General features: G+C 34.4%; 1 protein-coding gene across 1 annotated transcript in view; it reads left to right on the top strand.

Annotated features, from left to right (window-relative positions):
* Positions 1–18,837, top strand: part of FOCAD (focadhesin) — a 349,882-nt gene that overhangs the window by 33,697 nt on the left and 297,348 nt on the right. The window contains exon 4 of the mRNA XM_051995374.1: positions 432–536. Coding sequence (XP_051851334.1) covers positions 432–536 — 105 coding nt within the window. The remainder of the gene's footprint in view (positions 1–431; positions 537–18,837) is intronic.

The following is an 18,837-nucleotide window of genomic DNA, read 5'->3' as shown; positions in this document are numbered from 1 at the left end:
CTCGCCAGTCCTCTCTGTTGAATTGGATTCTTGCTAATATGCATGGAGATTTTAAAATAAATTTTCCATGATAGAGCTATTTCCCCCTGCAGAATATTAAATAGGAAATTTTATATGTAGATTTATATCATTTAAAATGGTTATGTATAGCAGTTGCTTTTCAAGATGTGAATATAGTTTAATTTCTTCTTTTACTGCCTCATTTCTCCATCTCCTTTTTTGTCCTCCTCTGGTTATGTGGATCAACATTTATGAGTTCTGTCAATACACAGGGTTTAAACTTAACCATAGTAAGCCATCCCAAGTACTGTGGGTGTCACATTGCTAGCAGTCAATAAATGTGAATTGAATTGCTTTAGGCTTGAATAGCCATCCTGATCCTATGCTGTGATTATGCTCATCATTTATTAGGTATTTGTATTGTTTTACAGAAATACACATGGTTTGATAAAAGCTGTTGTGAAGTTAATACAAATACAGGCAGTTAAAGAAGGAAAAGATGAAGAGAATTCTGTTAAAGACTTGTATGGTATCAGGTAAGTTTTTTCCTCCTTTTAAAAAAAATTTCTTTAAGCTTATGAAATGTCATTCTTTGAATCAGGTAGTTGGTTAGAAAACTGGCATAAGGAGTTTGAGTGATAAGCTAAGGTCATCTGGGTAATGGGCACGAGAGGTGGGATTGGAACTCGGTTCCCTAATTTTCAGGCTCTTCAATGAACATTGATTAAGCAACTATTTTGTAGCAGCTTCTTATGAGCAAGGAATATCTTTTGCCTTTATTTTTTTTTTTTCCTAATCCCAAGTGCTGCTAGTTAATTGGGGATGACAACACACAATTAATACATAAAGGCTTTAAACAGAGGAAGTTGGGAATATCAACAAATTGAAGGCCTTAGCATTAAGATGAGAAATCAGAAAATCCAGTGGAATTTTAGCTGGGATTTAAAGTAAACTAGAGAAATATCCCTCAACAAAACTTATAAAAACCATTATCAAAGTTTTGGGGCAGTTACATGGTACAGTGTATAGAAAGTGTTGGGCATGGAATCAGGAAGATCTGAATTCAAATCCAGTTTCACACACTGACTTTGTGACTGGGCAAATTTTTAAATCTTATTTTCCTCAGTTTCCTCATCTGTAAAACGAGTTGGAGAAGTAAATGGCAAACCACTTCAGTATCTTTTCTAAGAAAACATAATATGGGGTCATGAAGAGTTGGGACATTATTGAAAAATGACTGAGCAACATCAAAGTTTAAGTTTACCTCCTTTTTCTTAACTATTAGTAAACTGTAAAACTTGGGGAACTGAAATAAATATTTTATAAATATTCCCATTACTACATAGTTTGGCTTATTAGTTTCTTGAAAATGCACTTTACCAAGAACTTTGGATGTTTCAAGACTCTACTTAGAAGCCAGTGTAGTAGTTTTATATCTGAGGTTAAAATATCTTCCTTTTTGGTAGATTTAAGAGATTTTGGGCTTATAAAGGGGAGAGCCACTTATCCTCTGTTATACCATTACTAATTTTAAGTATGTATTCATGGAATTAGGATCTAATGGTCTAAATAAGAAATGTCACACACGTGACTCATAACATCTTAAAGTGCAATTAAGAAATATTTAAAATAAATAAAAATTCAGTAAAACATAGCATCAATATGTGGTTTTCTAAGTCAGTTTGTGACATGTAGAGATTCTCACATAGAATTTATTGGTCCCTGTATATCTTTGAGTTTGACACCAATGGTCCATATCAAGATGGTATTGACTGCCTTGTAGCATGTTGTAATCCTGAGGCACTTTCAAAACTTAAAACAAGATACATTTATATTAGTCAGAACTGCCTGACTGTGAGGTTATTTAAAGTTTTGGTGTCCTCAGGTTATTGGCAGCAGTTAAGAATACTGATTTTCTTAGGTTTCAGTGACTTTCGATTTAGATATGAAATTTTAGTCTCTCCCTCTCATTTCATTCTATCTTGTTTTTTGAGATTGGGTTCTCCCTGTCTCACCCAAGTTGAAAGTCCCAAGGCTACTCACAGTCCTGACCCCACTGCTGATGGGGAAAACGCAGAAGCTTTGATCCATTATGTTCCTAACTAGTCCAGTTTCCCCTTTTCTTGGCAGTCTCTTTCACACCCCTCTCACTTCCATTCACCCTTGGTGCCTCACAGTATTGGGTACCAGGTTTAGTGTGGACACAAGATTGGCTTTAGTTCAGAACTTCTTTATTTAAACAGTCCACCAGCTTTAGTCTCCCTGAGCAGCAAGGATTACAGGTACGTGCCCATGTTTAGGAAGCATTCTAATTTTAAAGATAAAGCAGCTGAAACCTAGAGAGGGTAAGTGATTTGACAGAGGTTGCACAGCTAATAAGGAGCAAAGCCAAAATCAAATTGAAGGCTCTAGACTACATTTCCTGGCCTTCCCCATCCCCTACCCAAAATACCTTGATTTTTCATGCTATATAGTTCATAGAGTGTAGCAGATAATGTGGAAGGAGAGCAGGCTGATCTAACAGAGAAAAATGTAATTAAAAAGCATCCTGATGGGCTGGGAAATTTTTTCTGCTCATAAAACTGGATTTCATTACAGACTGAGAGGTTCCTGAAAGTCATCCCTGAAAAGTGAGTCCTATTTCGTGACCAGTGGGACTCTGGAGATGCCTTGTAACCAATGTGTGTTGCCATAGGAACTCTGCCCAGTGGAGCATCCAGACTGTGCTGTCCTTCAAAAAAGGGAGAGAGTAAGAGAATGAGAACATGATATGATAAAAAGGGCTTCGCTTCATGCTTGCGAAAGACAACTAGCTTGGCTGAAGCGATATGACAGAGGGAGGAAATTCAGTGTTTTTGAGCTTCTGCTTCTGAGGATTCGGTCTCCTTAGTTTTCATTATCTCTTGTGTTCCCATCAGTAGATTCCCCAGAGCTGATAGTGATGAAGTGTGAGAGTTTCTCTTAAATAGAATTATTAACAATACTTTCTTTTTATAATAAAGAAACACTATCTTCATATATTATGTCCTAGACTTCTTTTTAACTAGAGGATTATATATTATTCCCACTTTCAAAAGCATGATTACTTTCCAAATTGGAGTGTTCCCACTGTAACTTTTTGGAGTGAAAAATAAAATGGACAATTATTCATTTGGAAAAGTTTGGGAAACATGCCAAGTTTAGTTTCTAATAATGATAAATATTGCTCTTTTTGTGTGTGTATATATTGATTCATGGATTGGTTTGATTAAATGTCATAGTGGTTTTACTTTAGGTTGTCAAGGGTTTATATTGTAAATCATCTTGGCTTTAATGAAACCCATAAGGGGATAAATGAGTAAATCTTAATTAAGTCTCTTGATTCCTGGATTTTTCTAAAATCTTCCATACATAAATCATACAGATGAGTTAATAGAGCTCTGCATTGAGAACAATTTGAATTTATTCGTAGTTCTTTCTGTTGGGGTTTTTTGGGTCAGGGCAAATGACATTTTAACTATCAGAAGATAATTAAAGGGCATTTTGATGATTGGATCTTTGTTTATTTGAAATAGTTATATTGAATCTATTCTCATTTTCTTTGTCACTGTGACTGACTATTCCCTTCCTTTCCTACTCATTAAAACTTTCTCTTATAATGTTGACTATTTCTGAAATGTTGTTTTTGAGTCATTTCAGTCATGTCCAACTCTTTGTGATCCCATTTGGGGTTTTCTTGGCAAAGATAACTTAAGTCATTTGCCATTTACTTCTCCAGCTCATTTGATGAGGAAACTGAAATAGAGTTAAGTGACTTGCCCAGAGTTACATTACTAGGAAATGTCTGAAACCAGATTTGAATTTAGAAAGTTGAATCTTCCTGGATTCCAGGCCCAGCACTGTGCTTTGTGCCATTTTGCTTCTCTGATGGCAAAACCCCATCCCCTAATCCATATGCTTAATCTATTCCCACTTTGCACAGAATGGGATGCATGCTTCTTCTTCACTTCTCTGAAATATCTTCTTTTGAGTGCACTGAGCAGAGTTGTGAAGAATTGTAGTGGTGGTTTATTTTATATTATTGTGGTCATTGCATAAATTGGTTTGCCTCCTATATTTTTATATTAGTTTTTTCAAGATAACCTGTTTCTTTGATCTTTCTCTGTTTCTTCTTGTGGTGCAACAATATGCCTTTGTATTCATATACCACCATTTGTTCAGGATTTATGTATCCATGAATTTCCAAATTTTGTCCTAGTCCTTTGGAAGTCTCCTTAGGGCATATGCCTAGTAGTGCTATATTTAGGTCAAAAGTTATGTATAATTCAGTTACTTTTCTATTACAATTTCAGATTATTTTTCATACCAAGTCAGGTTAAGTCATATTGCATTTATTAAGTGCTAACCCCTGGGGATATTGAGTAACTCCCCCCCAAACAATTTCTTCTCTCAAGATGCTTACAGTCATTGGGGGAGCCCTCATGCAAACAGCTATGTAAAGGCAAGTTGTACACAGGATAAGTTGGAGATATATAAAGAAAGCATTAGCTTTAGAAGAAACTTATTTGTAGAAGGTGGAATATTAACTAGAATGTTTAAAAAAGGAGAAAATTCGAGTCATAGGATACAGATAGCCATTGAAAATGAATTGGACTGAGGAGATGGAGTATTCTGTTAAGGCCAGTTCCTCACATAACATGTGATTTGGGAACAAATTATAAGAAAACAGGAAAGGGCTGTGGACTTTCTATTTTACCCTAGATGTAATAGAGAGCCACCGAATTGATGTATAGATTTAGGAATATAGGATGTATATGATTTAGGAAAATCACTTGGGCAGCTGAGATGAAGGAAGGAACGAAACCAGCATTATTAAGAAAAGGCTGACTGAAGTGGGGAAAGATTAGAAGCAAGGAGGCTAGCTAGAAGGCCATTGCAAGAGTTCAAGGAGATGATGAAGGCCCGAACCATAGAATATCAGGAGGGACAACTAGGATGCTCAGTGGGTAGCGTGGAGTGAACCAGAGAATATCAGGAGAAACAATTAGGATGCTCAGTGGGTAGTGCGGAGCCTGGAATCAGGAAGACTCATCTTCCTGAGTTCAAATATGACACTGAGTTCAGACACTTCCTAGTTGCGTGACTCTGGGCAAGTCTCCTCTCTGCCTCAATTCCTTCCTTAAGACTAGCTGGAGCAGGAAATGGCAAACCACTTTAATTTCTTTATGGGATTTTGAAACATTAGACATGACTGAAAACGACTGGATGACAATGTCAGGAGAAGAGAAGCTATAGAGGAAGAATTGATAGCACTTGGCAACCAATTGAATATGGCAGGTGAGAGAATGAGAAAGGCAAGGATGATAATGAATTTGTAAGCCTGGGTCACTGAAATCATGGTGGTGCCCTCCATGGGAATGGGAAAGTTAGTGGGGGGTGGGGAGGGAGAGAAGGGGTTTGGCTTAAAAATAACAAGTATAGTTTTGGACATGTGAGTTTAAGGTTAGCTTGACATGTCCAGTAGGCAGTTGTTGATGTGAGAGTGGAAGACAAAGGTAGCTCAGCATATTAGAGAATTATCAGTATTTGAGGTAATAATTAAATCCAGAAGAACCGATGAGATCGTTAAGTAAAATTGTGTCGTGGAAAAAGAGAAAAGCATTGAAGGAGACCTATGGCGGCTAGTGGGCCCATCTTGGTTGGAGGAGAACCTGGAGAGAGCAGTGTAGAAAAACCTAGAAGGAAGATAGTAAAAGAAACCAGAAGAGGTTGGTTAACAGTCTCAGAATCTGCAGAGAATTGAAGGATGAGAATTGAGAAAAAACCATTAGATGTTGCAATTAATAGATTATTATGACTTTGGAGATAACAATTTTGGAGAAAATAATTTGGAGGATGAGATTGGAAACCAGAATATAGAGCTTTAAGAGAGTAAGAGCACTTTATTAAGGCAGCCTTTTCAAGGAGTTTTGCTGTTGGAGAGAGTGGGGAGTGCTCAATAGCTAATGTGATGGTGGGGTGAAGTGATGGTGTTTGGAGAATGCAGGAAGCAAGGTATTGTTTGCAGACAGTGTGGAAGAATCCAGAAATAGGAAAAGATTGAAGATTGAGAGGGCATGGAAAGGTACCAGGCCATCTGGTAAAGAAGATGCGATGGATAGAATGGAATCACTTTTGCAAAGAGAGTAAGTACCATCTCATGGGAGATGGCTCAAGTAAACGGTGTTAGAAGGCTTGTTAGATGAGGTGGTAGGTGAAGAGTTCATCACTTTACCAAGAGTGCATTATCAGTATGCCAGTTTTGCTATTGCCACTGCAACATTTAGGGAGTACTTAATAATTATTTATTACTTTGATGTAACTTTTGTTCCATGATAATTTTTCTGTTTGTTCACATAAAATGTGAAACTTTCAGTCATTTGGAATGTGAAGAAATTTCTCTTAATGAACAAATGCACCACTTTTGTGAAGATAAAATATAAATCAAAATCAGTAGCAAGCAGTGATTACTTTATAGAACAAGTAAACTGATCAAATTTGAGTTGTTGCATATTCAGGTCTTGTCCTCATACTCAAAAAATGATTTATATATCTCTTTCTTTGCAGTACTTGAATATAATGTAAATAAAGGTAAAGTCACACTTAAGTGGGCTACAATATTAAATGTAATTTTGCTTGTTTATCAAATGTAATTTAGTTTCTAAAAATCTTGTAACTTTTTGAGCATTGAAATAACTTGTGAACAGTTATAGATAATTGTTTGACTTGTTCAACTCTTAAATTTAAATTATTCTTTTACATTTTTTAAACAAAAATGAAATGGCATACTTTTATAATGTTATTATTGGTAAATATGACATATTTGTTTATATTCCATTTGGACAAAACTGATTAATAGACTTTCCTTGTGATGGCAAATTGAACTAATTGTTTTAACTAAAACACTTTATTTTTGGCTAACAGTGACTAAGGAATTGTTTGGCTTATTAGACAAAATGATAAAAGTATTTACTGTTTGTGACATGTTATTTCTGAAAGGTCTTTTTGTTTTTATGAACAGAAAACCTTGATCTCATTGTTTAAAAAAAAGTATTACATTCATAATGTCTTCCCATGCTTACTAGTTTTCATTATTTTTACTTCAATGAAGTATTGAAAAGTAAAATAAACATAACCTGGAAAATGAATACAACTATATAAATGGAAAGAACAACCAAAAGGAAATAATCAAAACTGAGTGCTGCAGTAAAATTTATAATGACTAAGCTTGGCTACAGAGAAGAGATTTAAGAAGATATTGCTCCCTGCTCTGCTGCAGAAGACGAGACCCATGATTTTATGCTGCATGTAACAGCAGGCTTTTTTGTAATGTAGCTTAGTTTTGCAAAACTTAAACACCTCCCCCCTCCTTTTTTCTTTTTCTTTTTTTTAATAGCTTTTTATTTACAAGTCATATACATGGGTAATTTTAATTTTTCCCCTTTTTTCATACCTTGTTATAAATGATACTCTTTGAGATGAGGAGGGATACATTTGAAAATGTAGGTGATGTAACATAATCAATATGGAAATATGTTTAAAAGAATTGCACATATTGGCTTGGGCATGGGGGAGGTGATGGGGGAGGGAGAAAAATTTGGAACACAAAATCTTGCAGAAATATATATTGAAAACTATCTTTAGTTTTTGTATTTGGAAAAATAAAATATTATTATTAAACTAAAAGTAGGTGATGTGAAAATGAAATATTTATAGGTTTATTTAAAAACAACAAAAAACAATAAATAGCAGTGTCATCAATGATGTCATTTTTTAGAAACTATCCCTACAAACAAGTCCATCTATCCCATTAATAATATGGTAATTATCTTACATTATATATATGTTCAGAAATAAATACCTTACATTGTTGTGTATGTTTAAGGTTTCTGTTATAAAAATTTTTTAAATTAAGTTATTGTATAGATTATTTTATGAAAAGTGGATGTGGTTTTTTAAAAAATTTTTTTGGTTTAAAAAAGAGTATAAGGTGATGCTACATAAAGTATGAAAAACTACTGCATTATGGAGCTCAGAATCAATTATAGCAGGCAGCATAACCTCTGTACTTTATCAAGAGCCCTTAGGTATGAGCAAGGAAGGCTTTTGTACTAGGCACTGTAAATCAGTGGAGTGTGATGGAGAGTATTAGAGCCTTAAGTTACTCAAGGGGGAGCGCTGATGGTAGAAGCACTGGGGAGGTGAGTCTGAAGAGTGGCTCCCCTCAGGAGACCTGCAATTAAGGGACTCAAGCACAGAAATGTCATGCTGGTTTATAGCCCTTTTTGCCTGTGTGTTGGGGTGATAGTATCATCAAGCTTTGGAGAGGCAACTGATGAGCCGTGTATTAAAGCATAAAGGATATGAAAATCTTAAAACTCCACTGAGACATGTGCTCTGGTCCTACTTGAGGAGTCATTTAAAGCAAGGCTGCATTATTATGAATAATTGTGAGTTTTCCAGGCATTGAATAGGCTCTGGTACTTTTAATGTTGAATATCAATGGATATTAAAGCTCTTTGTTTCTTAAACTAAGAAAGCCTTGTCAAATACAATAGACTTGTGCTGGAAAGTCCCTTCCTCACGCAGAGAGAGCATTATGGAGACTGAATGTAAATTGAAACAGTATTTTCACCTTTTTTTTTTTTTTTCCTTTCTCTGTGTTTTTTTCCTTTTTGACCTTATTTTTCTTGTGCTACTTGAATAATAAGGCAATATGTTTAGAAGAATTGTACATGTTTTAACATATATTGTGTTACTTGCTGTCTTGGGGAGTGCAGAGGGTAGGAGCAGAAGAGAAAAAATTTGGAATACAAGGTTTTGCAAAGGTGAATGTTGAAAACTATCTTTGCATATTTGGAAAAATAAAATCCTATTAAAAAATAAAAACAAAACAAAATTAAGAAAGCCTTATTAGTTCACAGACTTTCAGAATAGTCAATACTTCTTAAGATGGCTGGGATAGTTGACCTATGTAGTATTCCCTACTTTCTCAAATAAAACACTTTAATAATGTAAACATGATTGTGAAGCAATGTTTGAAAGTAGTTTTTGTATAGAAGTTGCTTGAAAATACACTAATTTTAAATTAGTGTATTTTGAGTTCTTGAAGATATCTGAAGCAATAGGGTAGTATTAGCCATAATCTGTCTTTGACATTTTTTTTTCTTTTTCAGATTGGTTTCCTTTACTTGGCTTTGAAATTAACTGAGAATTTACTAATTTCATTATTACTTTATATTGCATCTCTTTAAATGAAAGTTTATGGGACTTTTTTTTTTGCTAAATAATTAAAAATGAAAATCTCACATAATACTGTGTAACAAGTAAAATGAGGTTCCCATAAGTTTCCATATTGGTGTGTAGGCAGAAATAATTTCCTAATGGATAGGCAGGAAGTACTGTACTTAGCACAGTACATATTTAAATTTACAGGAATACAAATTTAAGTAAAAAGAAAGATAGATCCTGCCCTCCAGGAGCTTATATTCCAATGGGACAATCTATGTATAAAAGAGTGCTGAATAGGATGGGAGGAGGGAACACCAACCAAAGTACCAAGGGAGACAGCAACTATGGCCGGGTGTAGAAATCTGCAAAAGTTACTGCCACTATTTTTGCCTAACATTTTATCATAAGCTTTAATTTGTTTTTTCTTTTTATTCACACTATATTAAATTTGTCATCTATTTATAAATGAATTCTTAAATAGTAACTTATCTGTTATAAAATTTTTGCATCTCTGTTCACTTAATCATTGTGGTACTAGATTGGTTTGCTTTAGAAATATTAAAAATGCCTTTTAATTTATGTTCTTCTGATACTGTTATCTGAAGAGATATAATGTGTTGAAATTATTTGGATGCAGAACTAATTTTGGAAGTTTAAATACTTAGAAGAGAGAATTTTGAAGATGACTTTTGAACTGATATTGAACTCTCAAGTATTTTATTCACCATGTATTTTTAAAAAAATAATACTCCTTTCAAGCAAAATTCAGTTGTAGATTATAGTGTCCCAAAAGTCTTAGTACAATTCAAAACTTTAGTAGCTTTTAAGTGAGCTATTAAAATAATTCAAGCTTTAATAACTAAACTATACCACAATTTTTGGAATATTTGGTGTAAAATAAATCAGTCACTCAGGAACTAGCTCAGGCATTGTATATACAAGTACAATGAATGAAACAGTCTCTACTCAAAAGGAATTTATATTCCATAGGAAAGATACAATACATAAAATATACTGTGTAAATATAAAATTAATGAATAGATATTTATGCATACAACGTAAATATTGGTTAGTTTGCAGTGATCTGGAAAGGCTTCAAGAAAAACATACTGCCTGAACTGTTTCAAATGGAAAAAAAAAATTCCATAAGGTAGAAGTAAGTAAAGAATGATTTCTAGTCAGAGGGGATGTAAAATTGTGGAATTAGAGGATTGAAAGTGTTGTATGAGGAATAGAGAGAAGGACATTTATCTGGATTACAATTTGGGAGGAGTTGTAAAATGAAAGGACTCTGGAAGAATAGTTTGGAGCCAGGTTGTAAAAGGATTTTAAAGCTAAATAAAATATTTTATACTTTATCAGAAACAACAGGAAGGAAGCCACTAAAGTTAGTTGGATTATATAGTTACATATTAATTTAAGGAAAATTATTTTGGCAGTAATATGTAGGATAGATTGTAGTAGTAAGAGAAATGAGATTATTGCAATTTTCCAGTTGAGAGGTGATGAGGTACTGAACTAACCTGACTTCTATGTAAATGAAAAAAAAGGATGGGAGAGAAATTAAGGATGTTATAGAGGAAGAAAAAGAAAGATTTGGCAATTGATTGGGTAACTGAGTCAAAGACAAGTTTAAGCAAACTACTGGGGAGACAATTGAATGATGGCAGATATAGAATGATAAAGAGGGATCTTGTTCTCCTCTTTTGAAATAGACCCTTTAGTAAATAGACCCTTCCTAACAGCTCTTTTGAAGAAATCAAATTAGAACAATATCTTCTGTTTTTCCTATTTAAATGTTATGCCCCAAATTTCACAAATAATGAGGCATATTCAACTGCAGTTCTCGCTTTAAAAAATGAGAGCAGGGGCAGCTAAGTAGTGCAGTGAGTGAATAGAGCACTAGTCCTGAAGTCAGGAGGACCTGAGTTCAAATGTGGCCTCAGTCACTTAACACTTAGCTGTGTGAGCCTCTGCAAATCACTTAACCCCAATTACCTCAGTCAAAAAAAAAATTAAAAATGAGAGCAATTTTTTTTGTATCTAAATAAAATTTTTATCTTTAAGTGTTTATTTATTTTAACTTTATTTTTTGTATCAGGTTTATGATGTGCCATAATAATATTAATTCAGGAACACACACATATAATTTTCAGATATAAATGTATATTTGTATACATGTCTGTTTTAGTTATGTGTTAAAGCTGTGCTTTAGGCAAATCATTTGTGATTATGGAGAAAAGATTGAAGTGGGCAGAGACTTTTTTTTTAACAGTATCTTTTTATTTTCAAAATATATGCAAAAATAGTTTTCAAAATTCACTCTTGCAACCCTGTGTTCCAAATTTTTCTCCCACCCCTTCTCCCCTAGACAGCAAGTGATCATATATATAGTAAATATGTGCAATTGTTCTATATGTATTTATACATTTATTATGCCGTACAAGAAAAAATCAGATCAAAAAGGGAAAAAAAAGAGAAATTTTAAAAAGCAAACAACAAAAAGGGTGAAAATGCTATGTTGTTTTTCACATTCAGTCCCCACAGCCCTTTTTCTCTGGATGCAGATGATTTTCTCCAACATGTCTTTTAAAACTGGCCTGAATCATCTCATTGTGGAAAAGAGCCATGTCCATTAGAACTGGCCATTGTATAACCTTGTTGTTGCCATGTTCTCCTGGTTCTGCTCATTTCACTTAGCATCAGTTCATGTAAGTCTTTCCAGGTTTTTCTGAAGTCATCCTGCTAATTATTTCTTATAGCACGATAATATTCCATAACATTCATATATCATAGCCTATTCAGCCATTCCCCAGATGATGGGCATCCACTCAGTTTCCAGTTCCTTTGGGCAGAGACTTTTTGACACTCCTGCAAGCTCTTGTACTACAGTCCAGGCGTGAGCTGATGAGGGCCTGAACTTGAGAGCTGGCACTGTCCCAGGAGGGAGGAGGTCTAATTGAAGAGATGTTGCAAAGGTGAAATAGAAAAGCCTTGGTAACGGATTGAATACAGATGGTGAAATATAGTGAGGATCGAGGATGAAGCCTTGTTATAATCTGTGTCTGGGGGGGGTCGGTGATGGTCTATACACTAAGAGATCTGGAACTGGGAAAATCTTGTATGTGTTGAAATGTCCACTGGATAGCTAACAAGCATTTGGAGATTGGAGATCAACAGAGAGGTTAGAACAAGAGAGATTAGTTTGAGAATCATCAATGGAGCCGTCAAAATTAAAGCCACAGGAGCTAATGAGATCACCAAATGAAATAGTATAGAGGGAGAAGAGGGCCCAGGATGGCTCTGTGAGATGCTTAATGGTTACAGGAAGTGACTCGGGTGGAGATCTGGCAAAAAGGAGAGAGACAGAACAGTTTGGTAAGAGAGCTGTAGTTCTCCTGAAAACCTAGAGACAATATCAAGGAGTGGAAGGTAACCAGCAGTGGCAACTTTTGCTCTTTTAATGGGTCTTTGGGAGGATTAAGAAAAGTCAAGAAGGTTAGTAGAGGGTTGCCTTTTCTCTCCCTCAACTGCTCCATCCCCCTCTAAAAATATACTTGAATATCTTTTCAGATATTCAAAAATGGGGGAAAAACTTTTCATAGGACAATCTCACAGATAGGATGGGATTGGTTTGTTAGGGCAGAGGAAGTATACTCGTGACATCTGATTATTCTCAGGTTTTGGATCTATAAAGAAGATAGGAAATTTTATTATTTACATTTGTAAAAATTCTGGCCTTAGAATTATTGTTATGATAGGGCTTTTCTTAAGTTCTTGGTTGTAGAGGCAGTATCCTTTAACAGTGGGCTGGTAGCAGCCCCTTGTGTTTAGTATTAACTCCTATTTCACATTCTTGCCACAAAGGAACACTAGACAATATAAGACTGTGATTAGCCATAGGTATTTATGAAAAATAATATGAAATCTAGTTTATGTTTTATTTAATAAGATTTTTTAAAAATCAAAATTAAGAGGAGGTGATATGGCAGTGGAGCAGAGACTGTTCCTTTGTTAGATTTTTTTTCTCTTGATGCTTCTGCTGTCAGATCAAATGCTCTTTATAAAACACACCATCACACACCAGATACCTTTCTCCTTGTACAAGTAGAGGTCAGTATTTTTGGAAATAGTAGATGTGGTAGATATCGGCAGCTGCCATGGTCCTACTGCCACCAAGGAATGACTTGCATCCTTTCCTTTTTTCTCTTTTTTTATTTCTTCCAAAATTCTGTCCATAGCCTGTCCCCTGTAAATCCTCTGCCCTTTCTTGAGCATGACTTCTCATTAATTTCCTTTCTTTCTAAGTTGGGAGACAGCTAAAAATCCTAAGGTTTTTTTGTGACTATCTAACATCTTGCTAGAGTTTTTTTTTTTTTTTTTAACATTTAGTATATTGTACCTCCTAACCCTTCTTTTTTATTTTTTGTAAATTTAAAAAATTTTAAACTTTAATGCAAAATGAGAAAAATAAAAAAAAAAATTGCCATGTACACAGCAGACCATTTCAGGAAAAACCTATATTGGAAACAATATTGACCAGCTTTGCTTTGCTTCCTTGTTAGTTTCCTTTGTTCCTTACTGTGCACATTTTTTACTTTATTCCCCCCCCCCCCTTCACCAGCCTAAAGAAGGTTACAACACATACACACACATATACTACACACGTATATGTACATAGATATCTATAAACATACAAACACGTATTCATGCATAGATATGTGTTAGTACTATGTTTATTTCCTCCAATCATTCATTTCTCCCTTTATATGTCATTCTGTATTTTTCTAAGTCAACCAACTCATCATTTTTACACTACAGCAATCATCCAACCCAGTCACATCCTATTTGTGAGATTGTCTGAAACCAATTTTCTGTATTCCTTCTGTTTTTGGCTACTTAAGTTTTATTTACACAAGAAAATTTTAAATTTAAGATGATTGAAATTATTCCTTTATACTTAACCAGTGTTCTTATTTCATAATGTAGTTTAAGATGTGATTCTGCTGATTCTTCTTTTTCCCTGGTTCCTTTGAAGTTTCTAACCTCTTGTTTCTCAGGTGAACTTTGTGGTTGTTATTTCTAACTCAGTAAAATAATTTTTTAGTAATTGTGATGACATTGAATAAATAAGTTAGGCAAAATTGTCACTAAAAAATTATAATGGCTTTATCTGCCCATGCACAATAAATATTGTTATTTAGATCTGAATTTATTTGCATTAAAATTTTTTTCTGTTTATGTTCATACAGTTCATATACTTTATGTTGTCTTAGTATTTTACATGGTCTAAAACAATATAGAATAATATTGCTACCACTGTAGTTTTTCTATTTTTCATTATTATAAAGTCTTTTAACTTTAACTCTGAGATGAATACTATTGCTACTTTTTTTAACATACTAAATTCTGCTTCTGCCTATTATTTCATCTTTGTATATCTTTCATTTTTATGTTTCCTGAAAGTAACATATTGTTGAGTTCAAATATTTAATCTACTATCTATTTCTGTTTTATGGGCAAATTTATCTCATTCACATTCTAAACTACAACTGTGTATTTTACTCCTTCCTATTTTCCTCACTATCCTTTCATCCTATTTACTCTGTCCTTCCTTATTCCTCTGCTTTACTTCTAACCACTACTTTGTGCTCCAAAAATCCCTTCCTTATGCTCTCCCCCACAATCCCCTTGCCCTCTTATTTTTTTCAGAATTTAAAAGACTTTTATATCATTCTAAATAATTTATATGTACACACACACACACACACACACACACACACACACGTTCTTCCCTCTTTAACCCGTTTCCAATGAGTTTCTAGCACTACTTGCCCTCCCCATTACCTTCTTCTGTATCAGTTTTTCCTTTTATATCTTATTTGTATGAGATTATTACTTCTTTTTAGCTCTCCCTACACAATTTTATTTTTTTAGAATCACCCCACCATACTAGCTCAGCTCAAATAATGATAAATATAAGAGTGTTGTTGATATTTTCATTTATATGAAGTAAACAATTTGACGTTATCAAGTCCCTTTTAATTGATCTTTAATATTAGTTCACATTATATTTCTGCTGGATGCTGTACACTGAATTTTCCCTTGTTCAAATGTTTTTGTCACAAATACCCCTAAGACTTTGAGTTTGTTAAAGGTCTCTCTCCCTCCTCCCCCCTCTTCTCTACTTGTAAGCCCCAGCCAGTGCAGCCAGTCACACTGTCCAGGTAAGTGATCTTGTTCCCTGTTGTCCCTCAAGTGGCTGCAGACTACAGCTGTCCTGTCTGTCTAACCAGGAATTGAAAGGAAGGACTCTGCTCTCCTGCCAAGTGCCCACAGCTGGTCATGTCCTTGCCCCTCTGCTACTGCACTCACCGAGTATGTGCTAGTTGCTTTTCCCAGGGAGCGGTAGCCCAGCCCTGGATGTGTGTGGCCAGCACAGCTGTGCTTGGTGTCTCTCAGCAATATAGAGTCTCCTGCTCAGCTGTCAGACTGTCCTCACACTGCCTGCTGCATGAAAGTTTCTAAGGCTGAGGAGGTCTTTTTATTGATTCCTCCTAGTTGTCCTGCAGGTGTTTGCACTTCACTCAGGTCCAACTTCTGCCCCTGGAAGTCCTTTCTTTCCAAGGATCTCAAATTTTCTTAGGTGCACAGTCCTCCCTACTCAAATACAGCTCTCTTGCATGTCCTAATATCATCAACTTGATGTCTTAATGAAGGACAAATAACCACAAGGAAGGTAACTACTTTACCCTATGCTATTTCTGGTTTTTCTAAGGCTTTGTTCTGCCTTTTTGTGAAGGAAATTTGGAGAGCTAAAAGTTTCTGACTATCCTTACATCTTAGCATCCTATGTAGCCCTTTCCCTTAATTACTTAAGGAGAGGGATCGGGTTGCTAAATTAAATTAGTCATGAGTAGGTTGATTATTATTAAAGGCTCTCTGGGATTGCCTTTGAAACAATCTTACCTAAGTATTAATGAACTTGTTGGGTCTACCAGAGACATTAAGCCACACTGCTCAGTGGACAATGAGCAGTGAGGTATCAGAATTCATCAATTAAATGACTCTTCAGTCTTCATATAGTAAATAATTAAGCCTGCATAATAAACAATCATCATTCCCAAGGACTCATCATTAAACATGCTACCCACCTGCTGAACAGAGAAGTGATGAATCCAAAGTATACATTGAGGCATTATATTTGGATGTGACCAGTGTGGGAAAGTTTTTTGTGTGACTTTGTATGTTTTTAATGGTGGTTTTATTATTATTTTTCTCAGTGGGCAAGGGAGAGTTTGGCATAGAGAGAGAGAGAAGTAGATTTTTGTCAACTGAAAAAAGTTAATTAAAAAATAAATCGTAGCATAGTGTAGCAAGACAAATCCTCCTAGTTGCCATATTGGAAAAGTAAGTAAATTATCTCTTTTTCAGGACATGAGTATCAGGTTTCATCTTCATTCTTTTAGTCTTATGGTTTGTCACTGTGTTGAACCAAGTACTAAAAGTTTTTCTTTTTGTACTTAAATTTTTCAGAATCAATAGTAGAAGTACAAAATGGGGAGAACTAGCTTAGCAATTTAATAGAGCCTTAGTGGTTTTAGTTGATGACAAGTTGAATAAGAGACTACAGTGTGTCTGGATTGTAAAAAAAAAATACTTCTAATATTATATAGATTTTCATGTTCAGAAAAAGGAATATGTTTTGTATTGGTTAGATCATATGTGGAATATTGTATTCTGATCTAAAACACACCACAGTTGAGAGCAGTAGTCCATCCAAAAGAGGGTTTAGGAAAGCTGAAGTTAAGCAAGTTCTTTATTTATTTATTTTTAGAAACAGTTGAACAAAATAGAAATATTTAAATTGCAGCAAAAAAAGGCTTATGAGAGATCTTGTTGAGTAAGAATTGTCTTACAGTTTGTATTTCTATCTCTCACCTTAGACAAGATTTGATGTGCTTAATACATGCTTGTTGATTAATTGCAGCATTTTAAATATTTTAATAGATATGTAGAAGGATGAAGAAGTTCAGTATTATATCAATGGATAAGTAAGGATAAGTGGGTGGGTTCAGGGAAGTCGATTTTTGTTTACTATAAGGATGCACTCACTTTCTGTTTTTATTTTTTTAAGTTAAATTTTATTTTACTTTCAGTTTCAAAATTATCTCCCTTTCCTTTTTACTTTCTCTCATCCATTGAGAAAGCATACAAAGCAAAACCTGTAACAAATATATAAAATCTTGCAAAACAAATTTTATCATTAGCTATGGATCCCCATTCCTATCACTTTCCCATCCCCTACTCCCCTACCCATCTCCCGAAAAAAAAAAAAAAAGTGCTTTGGTCTTCACTCTCAGTGCACTAGTTCTCTATCAGGATAGAATGTTTTATCATGAATTCTTTGGAATTGTGTTTGATCATTGTGTTATTGTTGTATAAATGTTCTTCGGTTCTGGTCATTATGGAAGAACTTTCTTTAAATTATTTTTCTAAAAATATATTTTTACGTATTTTATTAAACACTTCCCAATTACATGTAGAATTTTTATGTAATAATTCATTTTTTAAAATTCTGAGTTCCAGATTCTTTCCCTATTGTCCTTTCAATACTATTGTTAAAACAAGCAATACTTTGATGATATCTTCTGTGTTAGCTATGTTGCAAAAGACAACAAAGAAATCCAGAAAAATAAAGAAAGTAAAAAATGCTTCACTATTCATTGAGTTCATGAGCTCTGTCTTTGAAGGTAGATAGAATTTTTTCATCATGGGCCCTTTGACTTGTCTTAGATCATTGTCTTGATCAGAGTAGCCAAGTCTTTCACAGCTTATTTTCTGATTCTTACTTCTCTTTGCAGCATATTCAGATAATAAACAATGAACTATTTTATTTTATTTATTTTTTTATTAAAGGTTTTTATTTTCAAAACATATGCATGGATAATTTTTCAACACTGACCCTTGCAAAAACCTTGTATTCCAAATTTTCCCCTTTCCCCCACCCCTTCTGCTAAATGGCAAATAATCCAATATATGTTAAACATATTAAAAATATGTTAAATCGAATATATGTATACATATTTGTACAATTATCTTGCTGCACAAGAAAAATAACATCAAAAAAGAAAAAAAATGAGAAAGAAAATAAAATAAAGTGAACAACAAAAGAAGTGAAAATGTTGTGATCCACACTCACAGGATCATTGGAACTGGCCTGAATCATCTCAACAATGAGCTATTTTAATAAACAATGAACTGTTAAAAGTGGAATGACCTGATCTTTGTCCATGGCACTATTATTTCAGAGTCCTAGAACCTTGAAAAGAATACTTGGAAGTTACCTAGCTCATTAGCCCACCAAACACAAAAATCCTTTCTTTTCAGTAACTGAGACATTCAGATGCTGATCCCTCTGAGCTTTCTGTTACTGGAAATATTATCAAGGAATATCTGAATGACTTCCTATGGATATTACATTTTTGCCTTAAATGTAGGAGATGTGTTTCAATTCCATCTCTGATGCTTATGAGCTGTATCATCATGGGTAAGCCACTTAATTTCTTTGAGATACAGTATTCTTCT

This window comes from Antechinus flavipes, chromosome 1 (assembly GCF_016432865.1).
Source record: "Antechinus flavipes isolate AdamAnt ecotype Samford, QLD, Australia chromosome 1, AdamAnt_v2, whole genome shotgun sequence".
Lineage (NCBI taxonomy): Eukaryota > Metazoa > Chordata > Mammalia > Dasyuromorphia > Dasyuridae > Antechinus > Antechinus flavipes.
Note: the sequence above shows the minus strand (reverse complement) of the source record. Positions and strands in the feature narration are given on the sequence as shown.